Here is a 22,471-nt window from a genome sequence, read left to right as displayed (position 1 = left end):
GCTGCAATGAAATATAAATAAAAACAAGAAACCAATTAAATGAGTGTAAAAAAAAAAAAGTAGTCAACTATATCACTCTCTTCTCCAAATTCTGAAAGGCACTAAGGATTGTGTTAGCTTTATCTGATTTTAGTCTTCTTTTTGAATTAATGGAAGGTTTTTTAATGGAAAAATTTAAGTTTCCTTTATTGTTAAACTATCAAGCATCGTATAGTGGAATGGGAGTCTTACTTGAATATCCTAAAAGATAACTTCTTACTCAGGAAATTTCTCTTGAAAAACAATGTAGTTAGATGGACTGAGAACTCTTGACAGTAACTGCAAAAGAACACAGTTGTTTATTCCCTCTACAGTCCCCTGTTCTATTTTATATTTAATTATAAATGAAAACAGACACTTTTATCTATTTCTTGGGTTATACCTCTTCAAGATAATTCGTATTTTAAAAAATTATGCTGTGATGGTTTTCATAGTCAACTCAGGCTGCCTAAGACAAAATGCTACGACTGGGTGGCTTAAACAACAGACAGTTATTTCTCACAGTTCCCAGGACTGGGAAGTTCAAGATCAGGGTGGCAGTCTGGCCAGGTTCTGGAGGGGGTACTCTGGCTGGCTTGTAAGTGGCTGCCTTCTTGCTGCATCTCTGGTACCTCTTCCTCTTCATAAAAAGGCTCTAATCTCATCTTGGGGGCTGTATCCTCATGACCGTATCTACATTTAATTACACTGAAGGTTCCACTTCCTAGTATCATCCCACTTGCGGGGGCTAAGGCTTCAACGTGTGCATTTGAGGCAGGAACACATTCAGTCTATAACAATGGTTGACCTTGGTTTTTGTTTTATGTGAAAATTCCATCTGTCACTCTGTGAACGGATTTTTAAACTTTTAATAAATCAGTACAGATATCCTAACTTTGTAATGCATACCTCATGAGGACTGTTTGGCATGATTTACTAATGATATTTCCTGAGTTTAGCTAGTCATTTAAGAACTGTCAAATCCATATTGTACTCTGTCAATGGGCACGGTGGCTCACGCCTGTAATCCCAGCACTTTGGGAGACTGAGGTGGGTGGATTGAGACCATCCTGGCTAACATGGTGAAACCCCATCGTACTGAAAATACAAAAAAATTAGCCAGGCGTGGTGGCACGCACCTGTAGTCCCAGCTACTCGGGAGGCTGAGGCAGGAGAATGGCGTGAACCTGGGAGACGGAGCTTGCAATGAGCCAAGATTGCACCACTGCACTCCAGCCTGGGCAACAGAGCGAGACTCCGTCTCAAAAGATAAAAAAAATAAATAGGCCAGGTGCGGTGGCTGAAGCCTGTAATCCCAGCACTTTGGGAGGCCGAGACGGGCGGATCACGAGGTCAGGAGATCGAGACCATCCTGGTTAACACGGTGAAACCCCGTCTCTACTAAAAAAATACAAAAAACTAGCCAGGCGAGGTGGCGGGCGCTGGTAGTCCCAGCTACTCCGGAGGCTGAGGCAGGAGAATGGCGGGAACCCGGGAGGCGGAGCTTGCAGTGAGCTGAGATCTGGCCACTGCACTCCAGCCTGGGTGACAGAGCGAGACTCTGTCTCAAAAATAAAATAAAATAAAATAAAATAAAATAAAATAAAATAAAATAAATAAATAAATAAATAAATAAATAAATAAATAATAAAGTAAAATAAAATAAAATAAAATAAAGAACAAATTCTCATGGGAAGAAAAACACTACCAAATTTTATAAATTACCTATTGCCTCATTGAAAATCACCTCAAAATCTAATGGCTTAAAACGATAACTGTTTTTTTCTGCTATTCTTCAATATGCCATTTAAGCTTTACTTAGCTAGGTGGTTCTTCTGGTTGAGGTTGAGCTGGGTCTTGTTATCTGTATTTGTGTCTGCAACCAGTGACTCTTCTGTGAAGTTGTCTTGGGGCTAGCTAGTAAAGACAAACCTCTACTGACCAGATCCTTGTGTTCTTTCCTCTTCCAGCAGGCTTACTAATCCCGTATTGTTCACATGGTAACATGGTGGTTTTGCAGAGACTGAGAGGGAGAGGGAGTAGGGGAGAGGAAGGGAGAGGAAGGGTGGGTGGCGGGGGGAAGAGAGAGAGAGAGAGAGAGAAGCAGCATTGTGGCTTGCCAAAACTGTGGGGAGGCTAGGGAGCGAGAAAGCACCATATAGGAGATTCTGAGACCTGGGCTCTCTCAATATGCTATATTCTGCTGGTGAAGGCCCAAACCAAGTTCAAGAGGTAGAGAAGTAGTCTGTGCCTCTTGATGGAATGAGCTGCAAAGTCTTATTTTAAAGGCGTTGCCATACGTAGATGAAAATACTTGCAGCCATTTCCCTCAACAATATACCACACATGTCTTTGTGCCTTAGTGTCTGCAGAGTGAGTTTATGGCTTGACGATATCAACAAAGTCTTAATTCTCATTCTGCTTTTGCTAGTATAGAACTAATTCAAATTTAGCTCAAAAGATACATGTAGTATAAATAGTGTAGCCACGCATTTTGTGCATTCTAATGGATGTAGTCTCCAAGTAAAATAATCTCCTCTGATGTTGATATAAATACAGTAATCCACTGTTAACTATGGAGTACAGTGAGTATAATCCCTAAAAGAATTAGCAACAAGTGTGTGAAATTTAGCTGGCCTTTTCTCTCTGCATTCAGCATGTATACTCAGTCAGTTTTGAAAGACATGACTTATTATTTAGTGTGATTTCATTTAGGAGTTTCTCAATATGGGGTATAATGAATGTTAATTCAGGCTTACAATGGATGGCATCCTGTGCCCATTTATGAATATAAGAAAGAACATTTGAAAAAGAGTCATCATGTCCGTCATTAATTTACTAATTCAAACACATGGAAATGACTCATGAAGATTTTAGTTGCCTTTATTTCAAAATTCATTTTTTTTTTTTTTTTTTTTTTTCAGTTTCCTTTTGTTTTAGTTGAGAAGAAAAGATTTGTCAGTTGAGTAAAGATATTTCATCTCCTTCACTGATACTGCCGGGAGTTATTAATTGGGTTTCTGAGTTTGGCACTGTTCTTTCCTGGTCACCATGATGTGTCATTGAAACAGGCTCATTAAAATGAGTGATGTGTGTTGTAATTTCATTAGTGTCATCAATAATATATTATGCTTTCCTTTTAGTAGTCTCTTTGTGTTGCGTGTGGGTCAGGATAACTGTAGGAATTACATTTATAATATCCAAATTGTTACATATGAGGAAAGATAGTCATGAGGGTGGAATTAATGTTATTTTACACATGATGACTACCAAAATGATTTCAATTAAATAATATTTTAATTAGGTCTGATGTCTCTACATGCCATTCTAAGATACATGTTCTGTGTATGCAAATAAGATGGTGATTTATTGAATTAGATCTATGCTAACACAATCTATTCTTCTTGCAGGGAAACTTTTGTAAATTGGACTGAAACAGGTGTGTTGAAGAGCAGGAATGATTCAATAAGAAATATGAGTCCTTGTGGTTGTAAAGGACAGACTCTTAACATGGAAATTCTTAAACTATATTCTCACTTCTTTCCACCATATTTTTTTTCTGCCAGACATGTACCTTTTGACTGGCTATTGGTCAATTCCTAGTCTTTCCTAATTTGAAAAATATGGGTTTATAATGGAGGAGAGACACACTTAGGCACTCTGATATAGTGTTTGTTGTTCATATCTTTTAACTCTATTTGACCAGTTCAATTTTGGTGACATTACATGGGAATTCAAAGAGGTTTTGAATTAGAAGCTTCCATACGAGTATTGATCTAATTGAAATATTCACAAACAAGAAGCATTTGCATATTAAAAATGGTATAACAGTAGTTTTGCTGTCAAGAGATGATTCTGGGAGTACTTAGGATTAATGGTTGAATATGTAAAAGTTCTCAGAGCCAAGAAATGCATGAGAACATATGTGATAAAATGTAAAAACGTGATTTTGTTTTAACCTTCCATTTAAGTATTAAAAGTAATGTGATGCTATATTTTCATAAATGATTCAAAATGCAAAAATTTATTTTATGTAAGCAGGAAGCTAAGTGGTTTTCAGTACACAAAAGAGGAACTGCAAAAGATGAGCTACTTCTGAAAATCAATAGGAGAAATGATCTTTCTCATGAAACATTAAAGGAGATATTTTTGTTAGCCCCAATTTGTTTTTAAGGTAATACAATTTATCTGGGTGAAAAACATATTTCTACTATTATAATAAAGATCATCTGATTCAAGTAACATCAGCAGTTACCCAAAATGAAGGTTTTTTTAAATGATGATGAAAAAAATCTCAGTCACTTGTATTCTACTAGAATCTCAGTATCCTAGCTTTATGCTGATTTGTATCCAATTTGAGTAGAAATGGATATGAATGTTTATCTTCCGTAATAGCTTGCCACAAGCCTACTGCTTGAATCATGTAGCATATGGAAAATGTGTTTAGCTACTTGCAGAATTTCTCAAACAAAAAAAGATCCATTTCTGCTCATATGGCTTGTTTACAGTCATTATAAAAGCATGTTACTATGTTGCTTACTAGGTAGGAGAAGCAAGTGGTGGCATACTCCACATTCCATTGCATTGGACTTTAGGAAATGTACGTATTGATCTTCAGTTATAAAATAGTAAATCATTCTAATTTCTTGTGTTTTAGACCTGAACATTTTAGGATGTATTTTTATTCTTCTACATTATATCTCTTCTGGATATTTTATGGTAGTTATTGACATATTTTACAAAAATATATTAGAGATGTTCATGCTTATGTGAATTGCCATCACAGGATTAATCTGTAACTTATATGAGCATATTTTATTAATAACATCTTATCATTAAATTGAATATGGATATTTAACATTTAATAAGCACAGAATGTATACGTGGAAATGTACTTCATGCCATTGGGTTTTGAAAATGTGGAAAAGCCATTATAACAGCCTGAGAATCTTTAAACATGCCCCCCATAATACACTAGTTGCAATGTTACAGCTCATTTAAGGAATAGTTCTTGATAACAATGATTATAATATTTTTGTTTGTCAGCATACTAAACAATATGTCCTCAACGTATGGAAATAAAATGTTTGATACAATTTTAAAACTATAGATTGTACTCTCTCTTAAATTCTGGAAATATATTTGCCATTTAATGATTCATAAACATGAAACTCATAAAGTGAAGGAAGAGAATTCAAAACTATAAATATGAAAAATGATTAATTTTTATAGTAGTTTATTCTTATTAGTAAAGTAGTATAAGTTGTCTACAAAGCAGTATTTTTTACATGGCTGAATAATTAAAATGTTTTTAATCCATTTTTATCTTTAAAATATCTTGATTACTAAATGACTGTTTCATCATTTATATATAACTACATATACATATATCCATTTATATTTATGTTTGTTTAAATAGTAGATTATAAATGTAAATATGTTTGATATGTATCCTGGCACCAAAAGCCAATTCTTTTTCCCAAATGACAAAAAACGTTATGTTAGCCTGAAAAAAACTAACTTTTGTTTAGGTTCTGTCATGTACAAAAATATTCTAGGCAGCTTCATCTCCATTTTGAACAATTCTACAGTTCAGTCAAAATGTCTCTAAAATTATTTGGTTTCTCATTTTTATGAAATAAAATTTTTCATTTAGGGAATATTTAGGGAAACTTTCAATAAGTGTTTCACTAATTCTCACTATTGCTATTTTGTTTAAGTCATTTTGAGATATCATCAAAACATTTTCAAAAGTTCTCTGCATAAAAATACATGTACACATATGTATATGTACATACATAAATAATCTCTTACATGATTACATTTGCATGGTTGAATGGCTTCTTCTGAAAATCCCTTTAATGTTAAGAATACCTGGAGAATAGCAAAGGGAGAACGTCTGCTTTAAAGAATGTTCTGCGTCTGGAAGTAGAAACAAAATTTTCCGAGTCTACATGGAGTCTAACATTTCCTGGTGCTGGATGATGAATCAATTTTGTAATTACTGAACATACAGTTTATTCCCAGATTGCACATTTCTCACCTGTAACAGAGGCCTGGAGCAGTTGTGTGTATGGGCATAGAGTGTGCATTTATTTCCCAGGCCAGGTGACCAGAATGTGGGTCAATCTAGCAGTGTTGGTGATGAGGCAGGTGGAGTTGTCCCCAGTGCCAGAGGCAGTTCTATCCCTCTTTTATGTGCTCCTTGGGCTACAGAGCTTCTTCACTCCACAAGGCCTTGTACCAGAGCATTGCTCACAACCCTCTTGACACTCCACTTGGGAAGTAATTTTCTCCCTCCCATAATCAGGGAATATATTTTTCTTAATACAAACTATAAACCTGAATTCAAGAATATTCAGAATTTTGAGAGTATCTTTCTTGCACTGCTCTACTTTCTTAATACAATGCCAAGTTTACTCATAAGCATGAAGATCAAGGATATTGGACTATTGGAGATAGTTCCCATTTAAATTTTTCTGTCTTGAACAAAATCATTGAAATAATCTCTCTATTCAAGAATATTCTTTTCCCACCACCACTCATCATGTACTTACTTCAACAGAAATTGCTCTCAAAAGATACAAAATCGACCGTTCTTCAATGAATTAGGGCTTAAAATGCAAAATAAGCTGAATTGATATAACTTATACCAACATTATTGAGGGTCTACTGAGTTCCCAGCACTGAACTAAGCCAGATAAAAATTTAACTAAATTAAATCACCATGGCTAAAGACCTCCTAGCTTCACAGCACTGAATTAGACTTGATTCAGAAGTAACATGTTCTTCACTCTGAAGTGTAAAGCAATGAGATCATAACATATCCTTGAAAATATGGATCAGGATATCACAACAGATAAGACACAGAGACGGATAAATGAATATCAGAAGCCAATTGGATATGTAAGGAAAGTGAATGACTTACAGTGTTCTGGCTTGGGGGATTAGGTAGATTTCACTGCCCATCAACGCCTACAGAGTACATGGTGAAAAGTGCTGGCAAGGCTGAGACACTGAAGCATTGCTGAGAGAGGAAATGGTGATCAAGAACTCAATCAAGTTGATGCTGGTGCTGGAGAAAATTACAAATTAATAAATTTTGTGCTGTGGCCCTGATTCCATCTTTTCAAACTCAGTCATCTCTGTGTAACTTAAGTCTTTGTCACTTTTTGTCTGGACTAAGTGATCTTCTGTTCTCCAGGCTCTATATTACAGCTAACATAATTATTCCAAAATGAAATGTAATCACCTTTCTTTCTTGCTTACATCCTTTCACTGGTTTCTTATTGCTTATAGGAACAAGCTTAATCTTTTTACCTTGGTATACCAGGCCCTATATGATATGGCTATGACTTGTTCCCCTATGTCTGCTCCTATCATTGCCCAGTCTGGCCCTATACTCTGATCTTACGAAAATGCTAACATGGATTTCACTAAGGATATCATGCTGTTCTATAGTTTCGTGTCTTTGCTTGTGCCATTCCTTCTGCATAGGATGCTGTCCTGTCTTCATCTCTTTTAGCTTTTTTCCTTTCCTAAACTTCTGTAACTGGTAGCTCCCCTCATCTTTCAACATGCTGTTTAAATATTCTCTGTTTTAGACCTTTTTCTGACCTTTACCAATAGCAATCTGTCATATGTTATAACTAGACCTTACATCTCTACTAAAACAATTAGAAAAATGGATTTAAGTTATTTACATGTTTGCCTCTTTTATTAGACCATGGAATTTCAGCTAGTTTGGGTTGGAAATAAGACAATGATGCAATGACTCATACCTTTCTCACAAAATACATCTATTGGTATCTATCAATGAATAAAGGTGACTATGTTAGACTTTCCCAAATCAAATTTATCTTTCTCAGCAATTTGACTAAGTTATAGGTCACTATTTTATTATGCATTACACACTTGTGAGAAGATGGTATTCTAGATGTCAAACATATATAAAAGAACAGAGAACAGTGTAATGAATTCTATTACCCAGTTTCCACAATTATTAACTAATGGTCAACTGTGTTGCCTCTATACTGTCTGTAGCTCTACTCTCTCATCTTCCCTCCAAATATGTGAAGCAAATTCCAGACATAATAACATTTCATTTGCAAATATTACAGTGTGTATTAATATTTCTAAATGATAAGGGCACTTTTAGAAAACATTGATGATACCATTATCACATCTAAAATATTTGCAATTTCCAAATATCACTCAATAACTAGTGTCCAGTTTTGCACTACTTCTATACATCGTGGTATAATTTAACATTTTTTTCTGTTTCTTGCATCATCAGATTCATATACAATTTTCTTTTGCTATCAAAGCTGCTTTTTTTTCTGTGTCATAGATAATGTTGTGTACTTCCACCAGGAGGCACATAATGTCTGATCATCTCTCTCTTTCTCATCAGTATGGGAAACTATTGGTGATCAATGTCTAAACTTGTTAATTCATTAGGAGTTGAAAAATAGTCATATTATATTTTTATAATTTATTCATTTATTGAAAACATCACTGACTCTTAGAAATATTCATTTCAACATTTGACAGAAAAATAGCATTGTGCATGAAACATTTATGCATTTTGTATTTCTTTTCAGAAACATCCTGTACCACCTTGATGAAAAGACAAGCCGGTTTTCAATACTTGTGGAGGCTTGGGAACACTGCAAACGCCTTGCATCAAATGAGACCCTTCAGGAAGCCCTGTCAGAGGTGTTGAACAGCATTAATTCAGCTCAGGTTTACTTCAGAACAGGACTTGATGTGTTCAGGAGTGTCTTGGATGGGAAGAATTGAGAAAACTCTGAGCATTTTTTAAAGTTTGCTTACAATTCCACAAGCAAAAGCTCTAATTTAACCAGATTTTCTGACATTGAAGGCTTATTTTCCCCAATGGCTTTTTGACAAGTATAAAGCTATTATTACATTGTATTTTTTAAATGTAAATATAAAAAGAACATTTTGCACATTTAATATTTTTTGTAGCTACATTTCTGAGTAGGTAAAGAAAGTTATTGAAATAGGATTTAAGAATTACCTATTAAAAAGAAATCTGATTATATATATATACACACACTATTTTGAGGAGAAAGTTTCAAGAAGTTCTGGAGTATCTTTGTTCCTATGGGCAGAGCATATAGGAACACAGTTTATTCTCTCTGATAGAGCTATTAATGACCTAGTTTCTGTAAAAGAAATGAAGAGTTGATATGGTTCAGATTAACTTCACTATTAAGTGTTCAATATGAAGAATTCAAGTATTCTGACTGAGTTGACCTAAACCACTTTGAATGTTTCTATTTTATGAAATGAAGTTTCTCTTCTTAACACAACTAGATGTAGTAATACACTGGTTATGAAATTGTATTTTTTTTAAGTATTAATGATAAAAGAGCCATAAGCATTCCAGGGAAAAATCTCAAGGTAGCTACACAGAGCAATTTAAATGCAAATCTTTTTCGTAACAACTTACAAGGTGACTAGCTTTGAAACCCTTAATTTGCCTCAGTTGATTTTCTAAGAATTTCAGGAGTGATGTGTGTCTTAAGAGGGAGAAAAATATATCTTATTACTTTTTCTCTTGTTTCTTTTGGAAACACTGAAACAGGGACTACTCTAAAATGAAAGCATCTCACATTGGTTTTCTTTCGTGTATCTTTTCTGAAACTCCTTGCTGTAAGGCAGCTTTCACAGAGTACTATATATTTTCCACAGTAAAGTAGCAAAGTTTCTCTTTGAAACCCAAAATATCTTCTAAAGCATCAAATTTCTATTTCTGCCTCTGACAAAAAGAACTTACTATGAAAGAAATAGTTGTTTTTATCAATAAAAGCTCTTTAATACTATGAAGAAACTTTTAGTATTTTTTCTTCTTTATCCTTAATTGTGACTAAGATGGAAATCTAGAAAATATTCATGCTTCTAAGTTTCTACAGGGTTACTGTAAGAGAGTATCTCATCTACACTTCAATTCTTCTGTCATGTGGAAAACTAAGTTTTTTATATTGACATTGTCGTTGAATAGCTCTAGCAATTACTACTGTTCTCCCAAACACTAAAATTCTACCTATGAAGTGTCAGGTTAAAGTTCTAGTTTATCTTTAGAAGTTTATTTGAAAAATGATTTTCCTATGATGGATAAAGCAATTCCCCTTAGGAAACATAGCCTCAGAGTATTTCATATAAATTTTCTCTACCTAATTCGAACATACTTCCCCATCATACACCACCAGAACAACATTGCAGATAGTCTATGTATGTTTAAATTTTCACTTTTTATGGATGAGCATAAACCTAGTCTTAGTTTAAAGGCAAACTAAAGTTGAGGGAAGATAATTAATCAATATTCATTAACTGATTTATAAGGTTCAATACTTCTACCCTAAATTATTTTTATACGCTCAAGGCAAAGCATGGAATTGAGGCAATTAGCTAGATAATTTAAGCAGAAACCCATTTTCATGGAAATTGCCTGTGTGCACATATTTTTAGATGAAAAATGAAACTACCTTACAATATTATTTTTTACCAATGTATTTGTTTGAAAACATTTGCCATGTTGAAGAATGTGTATAGGGAAGGGCTAGAAATAAACAGGCTTGTGCATACCAAGACATTCATGATCTTTATTCCTCTTCAGAGATCATCAGAAAAGAGGTGGGAATACACATGCAGGTGCATGTGAGCCCAAACGCCAGAAAGTCTTATACCAGAAGAACTTAAATATTTAACCACAGGTTGATGTGTTCATTCCTGTTATTCATTTACAGATGAAATTGAAACAAAGAAAGGCAAACTATTATCAGTTTGGTAGTTCACTATTTTAGAGCAAATTTCTAAATGAATTTATTCCCATAACCTGCAATAGCACTGAGAGCAGAAAATATGTTTCTTCTTCATCTTTGTTTAAAGATTGCGTACCTAGGTAAGTCACATTGTATAGATAAAAACCTTCTTCTGTATTCCTCACCTCTAAATTAAATGTTATTTGCTATTTGAAAACTGTAGTTAACTATGGTTTTTATTAGTCTGTTAAGAGATACGTGGAGAAATTTAATTATAACTAAAGCAGATGTCCAAAATTCTATACATGCTGCTTTACATCTTTGCAACAAACCTCTTAACTAGCAGCATTATTTCTATAGTGTGATTACCTGAGGGTGCCTCCAAATGTATATCATTTCACTCCCCTCTCCACCCCACCCCCAATAGATCCAAATAAATAAAATCCTGAGCAAGTTAATAGCAAGTGTTATGTGAATTGGTAGTAGGTTTAAATTGTTGCTGAGTTATCCATATGCCTGGTGCTTCTCACAATCTTTCATACATAGAATGGTGCCTAGGAAATAATGAATCATGAATATTCTCTGAAGAAAATGTGGCAAAGGCGTAACAGTGAAATTTATGTTCAGGCAGGGTATGCATGAAATACTGCCCTTTATGGAAAAGCATAAGTCTCAGAATCAAAAGAAAGCCTAAGGAGGATTCTGGTCTAAGCCGTGAGATCTTGCCTTCAGCCAGAGAAGGCACTATCAGTTACCCCCACTAGATGTAGTAACTAAACCCAAAGCGAGTAAGAAACTTGGACATAGTCACATATTTAGTTAGTAACAAAAGTACCACTGGAATTTAAGCTTCTCTGCTTTCTCATGCAGTATATCTTGCTTCTCCCTGAGGAGACAGGGTTATAAATGATCTTTTCCAGTGCATTCTATGTAACCAGCCATTCTATCAGATGTTGCATGGGCTGGTTTTAATTCAAGGCTAGTTCTTTTCTCTGACTGTACCTGACAAACAAAACTGTCCCCAGGAATTCAGGCAAAGGACACAAAGACTGGGTACGTGAGAGAACGTGAGGACAGTCCTTACAGAACACCAGAAGTCAGGAAGAAGGACATTGAGCAAACTATTTCTGTAAGAGGGCAAATTAGGCCAGTGTTAATTAAATAATCTAAATCACCGTTTCTCAAAATGTGAAATTTAGAAAGACAGGGCTAGGAATCTACGTCTTCAGCAGGATTTCCGGATGTTTCTTACACACACTGATGTTTAAGAATTTCTAATCTACATTAATCGCAGGTTCCAACATAGGTTCCAAGAAAATTCTAGTTGAAATTTCTAGATAGATTGAAGAGTCGCAGTAACAAGAAAGACATAAATCTTTGTTATTAATGGAATCATTATGAGAAAAGAAAAGTGGACCCATTTTATGCCTAAGAAAACAATTCAGTTGCAGCTTGTATTTGCGCCTGCTACATCCCAGGCACTGGTGTTCTAGAATTTTCCCATGTATTTTTTTTTTTTTTAATTCCTACAACACCACATTTAAAAATGAGAAAACTAGGTTGAGTGACTTGTCCACAGTTCCAAAGCTAATAAAAATGATGAGGCATATTTCTCTTCTGGGCTCACTGTATTCAGTTCTTTGTTCTTACACTGAGTGCTGAAAAAAAAAAAAATCAGACTATTTTCACTCTAGAAAGTGATATAATTGAAAATTTTAACATATTTCTCCAAAACTGATAAGACTGTGCAGTCTGTCATTTTTTTGGTATAATAAAGGAGTTTGAAGAAACAAATGACATCATTCCTGATGACGGTAGCCCCTCCAACAATGGTGTATATATGTAGATAAAGTTTGAGGATATCTAAAGAGCATGAAAAGGCAAGTGCACCATTGTGGAATATCATGACAAGTAGGCTTACAAACAGTAAAAAGAGACCAGAAACCACAAGTCTTACACTTTCCTTCTCTAAATGTTTACATAATTTCAATTAAAAAAAGAAAAGCAGGTGCTGTGATTTAGAACCACAGTTTTATGTTATTTTTAAAAATTCAGAATTACCAATTGACTTTTTAAATTAAATAAATGTAGAGCATATAGTAAGTTTCCCCAGAAGAACGATAGATGTTCACAAAAATAAAATAAATGATTATTTGCAACCATCTTACTAATGATGAATCAGCGTCTTTGCCTCAAATGAAAATCCATAATTATTTGTACGACAAATTGGTAGACCTAGCCAAAAATATTCTCATGAGACATTCTGTGATATGTGTAATTGATTATTCCAAAAATAAAGCTTTCTCTGAGGGTAACACATTGTCATTTCATTGGTTTAATGGGCTATTTAAATGTGCCTTAGATGCACATTTGCTTAATAGAAAGGAATTATTTTAAACTACCAATCCATATGTTGAGTGGAAAGGAAGTTGGCCCACATATTCCAATAAATATATCAGCAACATAACAGTTTCATCACGGGACTGTGGATACAGTGCAGGGAAAAAACAAACAAACAATACAATATTTAAGAAAATAAATATTCTGCCCAGCCACACTAGTGAGTTTTTATTTCTTTTATGAGTTTAAATTATCAACTTTAAAAAGCCTCATTAGAATTTGCTATTCAGAAAGACCTTAAAAACCCTCACAGAGTTCTAAGCATCCCATTCATTGAAAATACTTTTCAGTTAAGTAGATTTGTTTTGTGTACTTCACAATTTTAGGTGACATGAATTTGAAGCACAGCAAAAGAAATGTATAAAAGATAGCCTTTTCTGGTCATTACCATGTCTACTCAAGTTTCTGTTTTCTAGGTACACTCTAACATTGTAATTTTTCCCCCTGAGAAGTAATTTTAAGATCTATCAGTCTCAATTTAAATGATTTGTTAATCAGCCAGAGTTTTAGTTTCGTAATATTGTTCCATTGTCTGACAAAGATATACACACTAAAGTGCCTTTAGTAGGCCTGGGACCGTCAAGAATCTTGGTAACCTGATTATTGCAAGGTGACATATTTCTGAAGACATTTATAATCTTATATTTGGATTTAATCTGAATTTACAAATAAAAGGGTTAAATTGAGGCAGTTTCAAGCAGCATTTAAGAAAATGAAGTGGCTTCCAATTTTAATGTTTCTGGTTAGATTATTTTGTTTAAATTATATCAATATATAATTTTCTGTAACCAAAATGGTAATTTTGATAGATTTTTTAATGCCAAAAATCCAATCATCAAGGACAAAGAAATGCACTATTACTCTGCTGTCTTACGCACGATTCAGTCAAGAATTAACTCAGAAGCATTTGATTCAGTGCTTACATCTAGACAAAGCTTTAATGAGTGCAGACACAGCCTAACAATATTTCATTTAATTTCTTTGAGGGCTTAAGCCAATAAACACTGCGGTAGCTTTTCTCAGAAGGAAACAGATTTTATTTTCCAGGTGCTAATTAATATGTACCACCTAAGTCCCCAAAGGATCACACAGGTGCCTGTATCATGCCATATGTCATGTGCTATATTCCTGAAAGCTCAAGAGAATAATACACCATCATTATTATGAATTATTATGTTGCATTGAAGTTAATGTCAGTCTTTTTTTCTAATTAAAGTACAAACTTGGCATGTGAATAGAAGCTTAGCTAGAGAAGTGGAGTTAGAGTCCCTATTTTAATAAACTACATATATTTTTCAATCAAAATGTTTAATTATTTAATTATCCAGCCTGCTCGGTAATCATAACTCTCCAACTTCTTCAAAGGACCTTTATTCAATGTGTTACCACTCATATGGTCATTACTTGGTGTGTGTTTTGTATTTTGAATTTCTTAGATGCTTTCAGTGTATGTGCTGGTGTTTTATTAATATTAAAAATTTTCGTTTACTTCTATATCAAACTGCCGCAAATGGACTACCTTATTTTGAAAATTAGAATAAAATGCTATTACTCTCTAAGCAGAACTTTAGCATATCTGTTTGATAAGAAATACAAACAAAATATTTTTCTATGCTTTTTGTCCACAGGAAACAAAATGCCGGATGGTTAAGTGTAGCTCACATAATTATATTCCAAAGATGTTATAAATAATTCTATTTGGAATCTGAGATAGGTTTCTATTAGGCAATTTCATGTTTACTTTTCTAACAGAAAGGTTTAATGGCAAATACATGCCTTATATTCTAACTTGCTACTTGGAGAATATGGATATTCTGAAAAGAAAAACCCTTTCTAGAACACTTTGCAGGGCTATTTTTTTTTTTTTTTTTATAGACATCTAGAAAATAATCTGGGCAACAAAGTGAAACCCTGTCTCTCTCTCTCTAAAAAAAAATTACTAGGGAGGCTGAGGCGGAAGAATCATTTGGGCCCAAGAGTTTGAAGCTGCAGTGAGCTAAAAGCATGCCACTGTAGTCCAGCCTGTGTAACGGACAGAACCTATCTCAAAAAAAAAAAAAAAAAAAAAAAAAAAGAAAAGAAAAGAAAGGAAAAGAAAGTCACATGCTATTGATAATAGTTTTATATGTGTTTGGAATGTTAATATGGTATACATACATTTAAATGCATTTAATACTTTAATAATGTATGCAATGTAGCAGCATTTAGATATGTAAGATTTTAGAAGTAAAATCTCAGTGGAATAACATTTAAAACACAGCCTTAAAATGAGGAACAGGGAAGAGCAGGAGAAAATTTATAAATTAACCTAAGGTAAAATTTGGAGGAAAAGTTTTCCAAATAAATTTGCTTTGATTAAAAACAAATATCTCTCAAGAGTTGTCCCAATTACTAAATTATGTTGAACTGTTTTGGTGTTTAGCCTTGTTCAAAATAATTTGGTTATCATTGTGATTCAGAAATATTTTCATTGTACAGAGATTTCATTGTTATTGTAGTTGTTGTAACTGATTTCTAATGATATTGATTTAAAGGCATTTGTCTGTAGTTTTAAAATTACTATATAGGGTTGAATGTCTAATTTCTATAATGTGTGGATGCCCATCAGATATTTACTGCATTCTATATTTAGCCAAGTGTGATCACAATTTATTTTATAACTTTTTATGTGTTACATAACTCAATATGCATCTTACTTAAGAAATTATGTTGTAATTTGGAGTGACGCAAATGGATTGAGATGCCACGCCCATTAAAAATATAAGTGAATATTTTATATTAAAGTTTTTTAAATATTTGCACATTATTGAAAACACAGTACTATTAAATGAAGGCACCATTTAAAAAACGTGTTCTGAGTCACAAATTTCATGAATGTGCACAGTGAAATGTTAGTGTTTAAAACACCCATTTTGAAATTATTAAATACAGGTAAAAACATTGCTATACTGTGTTTTTATGACAAAATATACAGTATTTTGTGTATGCAAACAAATTAGATATTACTCTATTTGATTAATGAATTATTTTTACATAATATGTATGACACCCAAACAGATGTTCCCTTGTTTAGGGAAAGTTCTATAATATTTTATCATCTTTTTTGTCCTTGCCTTCCATTCTTTTCTTGAAAATTTAATTATCATATTGGGCCATTTAGATTTGTAGTTTGTGACAAGTTCGAACATCAAGTAACAGTACCTGTATCAACTGCAATGTTAAACAGTTTTATTTTCTCAGATTTACTCTAAAAAATCCTCTCAGTTATTTTTTACATAGAAAAGAATTTTCTGTTTGCATGGTGAGTGTAATAGATTTCATTCATTTATTCATTCAGGAAATATTTGCTAAAAACCTCTTCTAGACCAGGCACCATATTAGGCACTAGTGATACAGAGATAATTAGCACAGATGAGCACGATTTTACTTTTGGAGTTTCACAGTCAAATAGGATACAACACTTCAGTTTAACTAGTAGCAATATCCATGGATAGTACAGTTTATTGCAAACATATTGGCAGAGCAGAGATGGTTTAGAGGTGCCATATGCTCAGGCCACATGCCAGTCCCACTGGACCTTCCTTAAGACTCTCTAAATAACAGTGTTCTTTCTCTAACATCTCTGCTATACAATAGCCTGCATTTATTAGGGGCATAGCACTGTGTCAGACTCTGGTTGCCAAGCATCACTTGGACGAAATCTTTTAACCTTTAAAATAACCTATGAGACAGGTGTTATATCATTTTGTTCCATTTGATGGATGAGAAAACTTATGGTTAGGGAGATTAACAACTTGTGATAGTTATTATATTACTATATACACACAACTACATAGCTATAAAAAACTTTTTAAAAATCTACAGGAATATATATATATATATATATATATATATATATATATATATATACACACACACACACACACACACACACCTTGTGGGTATGTAGACACACACAAAGGAGGTAAAATGAAAACAACACATAAAGTTGTGTATTGCTTATAGATGTGTATATATGTATTCAAAATATCAAAATCCAGACTGAAAAAATAAACACCTTGTTTAATTCGTGATAGTAGGAGGGAAACAAGGGCTAAGGGTATGATACAGAGGACAGCTTTAACTGTAATGCTTTATTTCTTGTAAAAAGGAGCTGAAGCAAATACAATAAAACAGTAGGTGGTAGATTCGATTATTATTCTTATTTCTTTTCATCCTCCCTTGTCAATTTAGGAGGTAGGCACATGTGTGTTTATGTAATTCCTATTATATTTGTGAATTAAAAATAAAACTCTCAAAGTAACACAAAATCCTAATAAAGTGGTCTGATTCTGGAGCCCACACTTACAGCCACTAATCTAATCTGCCTTTTAAAATTTTATAAGCATGGTCTCTTTCTTGTCTTTTTCTTCAACTATGCTAATCTTATAAAGGCTGCTTCCATAAGACATTTTTCTGACATTCTAAATGCTCATAGTTGTAATTTCAATGCAGTTACATTTATTATCCTATTTTTTTCTCTTCAGTTCTTCTCTATGTCAGTAAATACACCAGATTCTCAAATCAAGAAGTAAAAATCATCTGTGCTTCTTCTCTTTACCTCTCTGCTTACATCCAATCCATCATCATGTTGGCTTGCCACAACTCTGCACGTTTCTCCATCACCACTGCTGCCATCCTACTCAATGCCACCATCTTTTCTCTCCTGCATTACACTAGTCATTATATCTATTTCAAGCAAAAGGGATTTTAAAACAGGAAAATGATTAGGAATTTATTAAATGTCCAGAGTAATGAAAACGTAAAAGTGCTGTTTTTCAGAGACAGTAACTGCAGGAAACCACTACTGACCTTAGCGCTGGAGAAGCATAAAGGAAGAAATCTATGATAAGCCAGGAGCTAACATTCTACTGACACTCCTGGAAACTGTTGCTGCTGCTGGTGTAACCACTGCATGCCAGACTTAAACAGCTGCCACAGTGTAGATCAGAAGCTTGGGAGTCTCTGCTCCCTTAGACTCCCCTACTAGAAGCACGAAAAACAAAACGAAACAGCTTCCACATGTTTTTACCTTTTAATCCTTATAAATGCCTCTCATTGGCAGATCCAACTGGGATCCAGCTGGCACAAGGGTCTGTGGAATGTGCATGCATGTTCCCAGCTCTAACATTATGAGAGAGGATGTAGGAGGTGGGTACGGGGGTGTGTCCATACAGACCACGGCTGACACAGTCTTCAAAATGATTTTCCTATGAAAGCATAAATGAGTGCACATACCTAACTCTTGTATCTTGCATGCATCAAAATCCCTTGTTTTTTTTTTTTCTCTGAAACTATGTGGATAATTTAACCATATAATATAAAATATAATAACATCAAATGGCTTTAGTGTAACTGTTCCATGCTAATTTATAACCAACAGGGTGATTAACTTGAGTGCAGAGCTAAGAGAGCAAAAGACTTGTAGACACACAGCCTTACTTTTTTAAAAGGGAGTCTATGTAAGGTGATACCAGAGCAGAGAATAAAAATAATAAAATCTTGTAGAAGCCAAGAAAGCTTTCTCAAAGGAGAAAATATTTGCATTGTGTCTGAAGGTTAACAGAAGTACTTCAGGAGGAAAAGGAGAATGATGGCATCCCAGAAAAAGGGAACAGCATATCCAAATCACACAGCATAAAGGACAGGACATTCCCTTAGTTTTCTGCTTCAAAGTTTCTGTTTCTTTTTCTCAGCCTCAGCAAAGACTCAAATTTTTATATTATAGTTTTTGTGAACAGAACAACTTCCGGACTGCTTATATTTTAATTTAGACATCATGTGATATTATAAAATGCTTAATGTGACTAACTTATAAAATAAACTGAAAAGATATTTATCATAACATGGAAGTCATAGCATTAGTAGTTTCCCATCATATTCGGCATAAAATTCATATGTCTTAGGATGATTTCTGAGACATTTCCTGGCTGACTCCTACTCTTCCCTTTCCTTCTCAGTGCTTACCTCTTTTCCAACCCACATTTTGTACTACAGCCTAATTGAAGAGCCCAAATTTTCCTGTATGTGCCATGCTTTCTCATGTCTCAGTACCTTTGTGACTGCTTTCACTCTTTCAGTGGAACAACCCTCCGTTATGCATATACCATGGATATCTATTTTTTCTAAAATAAGATCTTATTGATAAAGACATTTCAAATTTTCTGTGGAAAATTATTCAAACCTGCCTCATAGCACATTATATTGTCATGTGGGGTTCTTATAGTTCCTGGGATGTGATGAGTTAATTCTTTGTTGAATCTCTAAGCCACCCTAAATTTTGTCTGTAATTTTGTCATTGATTAAGCTACAAAGGCTTGGTTTCTCTTATTCCCCCCTCTGCCAAAAAAAACAAGAGAAGAAAAAGTTTTTAAAAAATCCCACCAGATTTCTGGAAAAAATAGATACAAGTCCAGAGAAAAAATTATGCAAATTAACACTGCTTTGCTAACTGGGGCGTCAGCCCCAAGTCCTTTTTTTATTTGAGCATCTTGGCTATACATGGAAAAAAAATCTTCAGTTTACATTGTTTGGCCTGAATAACTTAGGAGACTGAAAGTATTGCTCTGCCTATTCAACATGAAAACCTAAAGTCATAGACAATTTGAGTTCTTCCTTGTTTGCTTCAAATATGTTGTAATCACTTTCATTCTTTCTTCTTTATTCTCAGCAGGTCGTTTCATTTCTTCCTTCTCCAAACATAGAAACTTAACTGTATTTCCATGCAAAGTATCTTCCTGTCTTCCTAAAATGTTAGATAAGTCTTGCATATTCAATTCCATTTAAGAAAAGAGAACATCATGGACAACAAGAACAATAAAATCAATAGCCTATCTCCATTCTACTTCCACATATAGGTACTTACCTTTCTTTTGCCTCTCAGTCATAATTAAACTTTTTTCAGACACTAAATGTCATTATGCTTTTTCCTTTGTCTCCTGCTAATGTTCCAATCCTGGACAATCTGGCTGGAATTCTCAATATTTTACTCATCAAAGATTTAAATAAGTGCAATATAACCTTTCTAAGGGAGATTAACTATAATTTATTGTACAAATTAGGACACTTTCTTAAAGGCAAAAGTATGCATTATTAATAATTATTCTAGAAAATCAGAAGTTGGGTATATCATGGATCAGGACATATGGTCACCCTTTTATCTCCCAGGCACTATGTGTAATGAATGTGTTTAAATTCTCATCTTGTATGACTCTAGTGATATTAAAGTCTTTTGACATTTCTACTTCCTTAAATATTTACCCCATGACTTTCAATAAGCAGCATTTATTAGCCTAGTTTCTCTCATTTAGAGTGCTGATGGAACTGTCATAATGGTGCCTGACTGGAGGCTGCCAAGAGCAGAGGTAAAGGGTATAACAGTTTACTATGACCTATATGGCTCATCGACATTGGGAGAAGACACTACTCAAAGCTTCTCCACATGGAGGGAAGGAGAGGAGTAGAGTTTGCCTCATAAGTCACAATCCATGGCATAATAATCAGACACCAGAAGGAATTGATTACAGGCTCCTGAAAAATAAATAAATAAATAAAAGAAATTAAAAAAAGAAACCTATCTAATTAAAAATCTATCTAATTAGAAATCTACAAGCATAAAATTTACAGAAGACATGTCCAGAGAAAAAGTCTGAGTGGATCCCAGAATCTCCATCTGGGAAGATTAGTGAAGGTTTTTTTTTGTTTGTTTGTTTTTTCCTCTTGTTTAATCAAGTCTATAAAGGTTGGGGAGACAACCATTTCTTCAAATGTGTGGATACCAATGCAACAAACAAGTAACAAGAAGAGTCAGGGAAATATGACCCAGTCAAAGGAACAACATAAATTTTGTGTAATAAACCCTAAATAAAGAGTTCTATGAAATATCTAACAAGGAATTCAAAATAATTGTTTTAAAGAAGCTCAGTGGATTATAAGAAAACACAGCTAGAGAAACAAAACCAGGAAAATGATACATGAACAAAATGAGAATATCAAAAAAGGAATAAAACATGTAACAAAAGAACCAAATAGAAATTCTAGAAGTGAAGAATACAATAACTGAAGACAAAAATTCATTAGAGGAGTTCAGTAGCAGACCTAATGAAAAAAAATTGCTCATTTGGGCAGTATGATAAAAGTCTGGGATGTTGGAGGCATATTACACTCTTCTTCCTTCCTCCCAGGATAGAAGCCACAGGTTCTGCACCTTCTTGCCTATCTAACAGATATGTGCTGACTCCATCAAATCTTTTGCTCCTTTCCTTTGTTCTTAGCTGCCACTTAAATATCCAAACTATGCCAGTGACTTCTGTGCACTACATGAGGTGAGACAGAAACCAGTCTTTTGGGCAGCATCCTGATAGGATGGGTGTGTTGTATATGCATTCCACACTCTCTTCCCCCTCACCACAAGGATAAAGTTAGGGGCCAAAGAAATCTCTCTCCACACTGAGCTATGCCACCTTGCAGGAGGGCCTAACAAAGTTAAAGTAAAATTGTCCTTCTTATCTATTTGTGTATGGATGTTCTCCATTTTGTGCTCTTCTGGGGTACTGCAACTTCTTAACGGGATTCTGGACTTGTTATAAAGGTGTTTGGTCTATATATCATTGTTAAGTCATGTTGCTTTAGGGGAATGAAGACTGGGACTTTCTATTCCACCATGTAACTGACATCACTCCCAAATTTGTTTAATATTTAAAAAGAATCATTCAATATAGTTTATTATATTAAAACAAAAATTTAAAATAGTATACCTATATACCTCATGCCTTACACAAAATTAACTTAATGGATCATAAACTCAAATATAAGAGCAGTAACTATAAAACATATAGAAGAAAACACATTTAGAAATATTTTTAACCATAGGTTAGGCAATGAATTTTTGATAAGAAACGGAAAGTGCATGCCTGTAATTCCTGCACTTTGGGAGGCTGAGGTGGGTGGATCATTTGAGGTCAGAAGTTCAAGACCAGTCTGGCCAACATGGTGAAACCCCGTCTCTACTAAAAAAACATAAAGAATTACCCAGCTACTAGGGAGTCTGAAGCGAGAGAATCACTTGAGCCTGCAAGGTGGAGGCTGCAGTGAGATGAGATGATGCCACTGCACTCCAGCCTGGGTGAAAGAGTGAGGGACTCTGTCAAAAACAAAAACAAACAAACAAACAAAAAAACAAAACAAAAAACAAACAAAAAAACACAAAGCCCAAACGATAAAAC

At 34.2% G+C, this 22,471-nt stretch overlaps 1 protein-coding gene across 1 annotated transcript in view; it reads left to right on the top strand.

Moving 5' to 3' along the window:
- Nucleotides 1-11,266, top strand: part of NAALADL2 (N-acetylated alpha-linked acidic dipeptidase like 2) — a 978,063-nt gene extending 966,797 nt beyond the window's left edge. Inside the window, exon 14 of the mRNA XM_023184822.1 lies at nt 8,622-11,266. Within this exon, the coding sequence (XP_023040590.1) occupies nt 8,622-8,820 (199 nt within the window). The 3' untranslated portion in view covers nt 8,821-11,266. The remainder of the gene's footprint in view (nt 1-8,621) is intronic.
- Nucleotides 11,267-22,471: the final 11,205 nt, after the last annotated feature.

This window comes from Piliocolobus tephrosceles, chromosome 2 (genome assembly GCF_002776525.5).
Source record: "Piliocolobus tephrosceles isolate RC106 chromosome 2, ASM277652v3, whole genome shotgun sequence".
Classification (NCBI taxonomy): domain Eukaryota; kingdom Metazoa; phylum Chordata; class Mammalia; order Primates; family Cercopithecidae; genus Piliocolobus; species Piliocolobus tephrosceles.
This window is presented reverse-complemented; position numbering and strand designations above follow the sequence as displayed.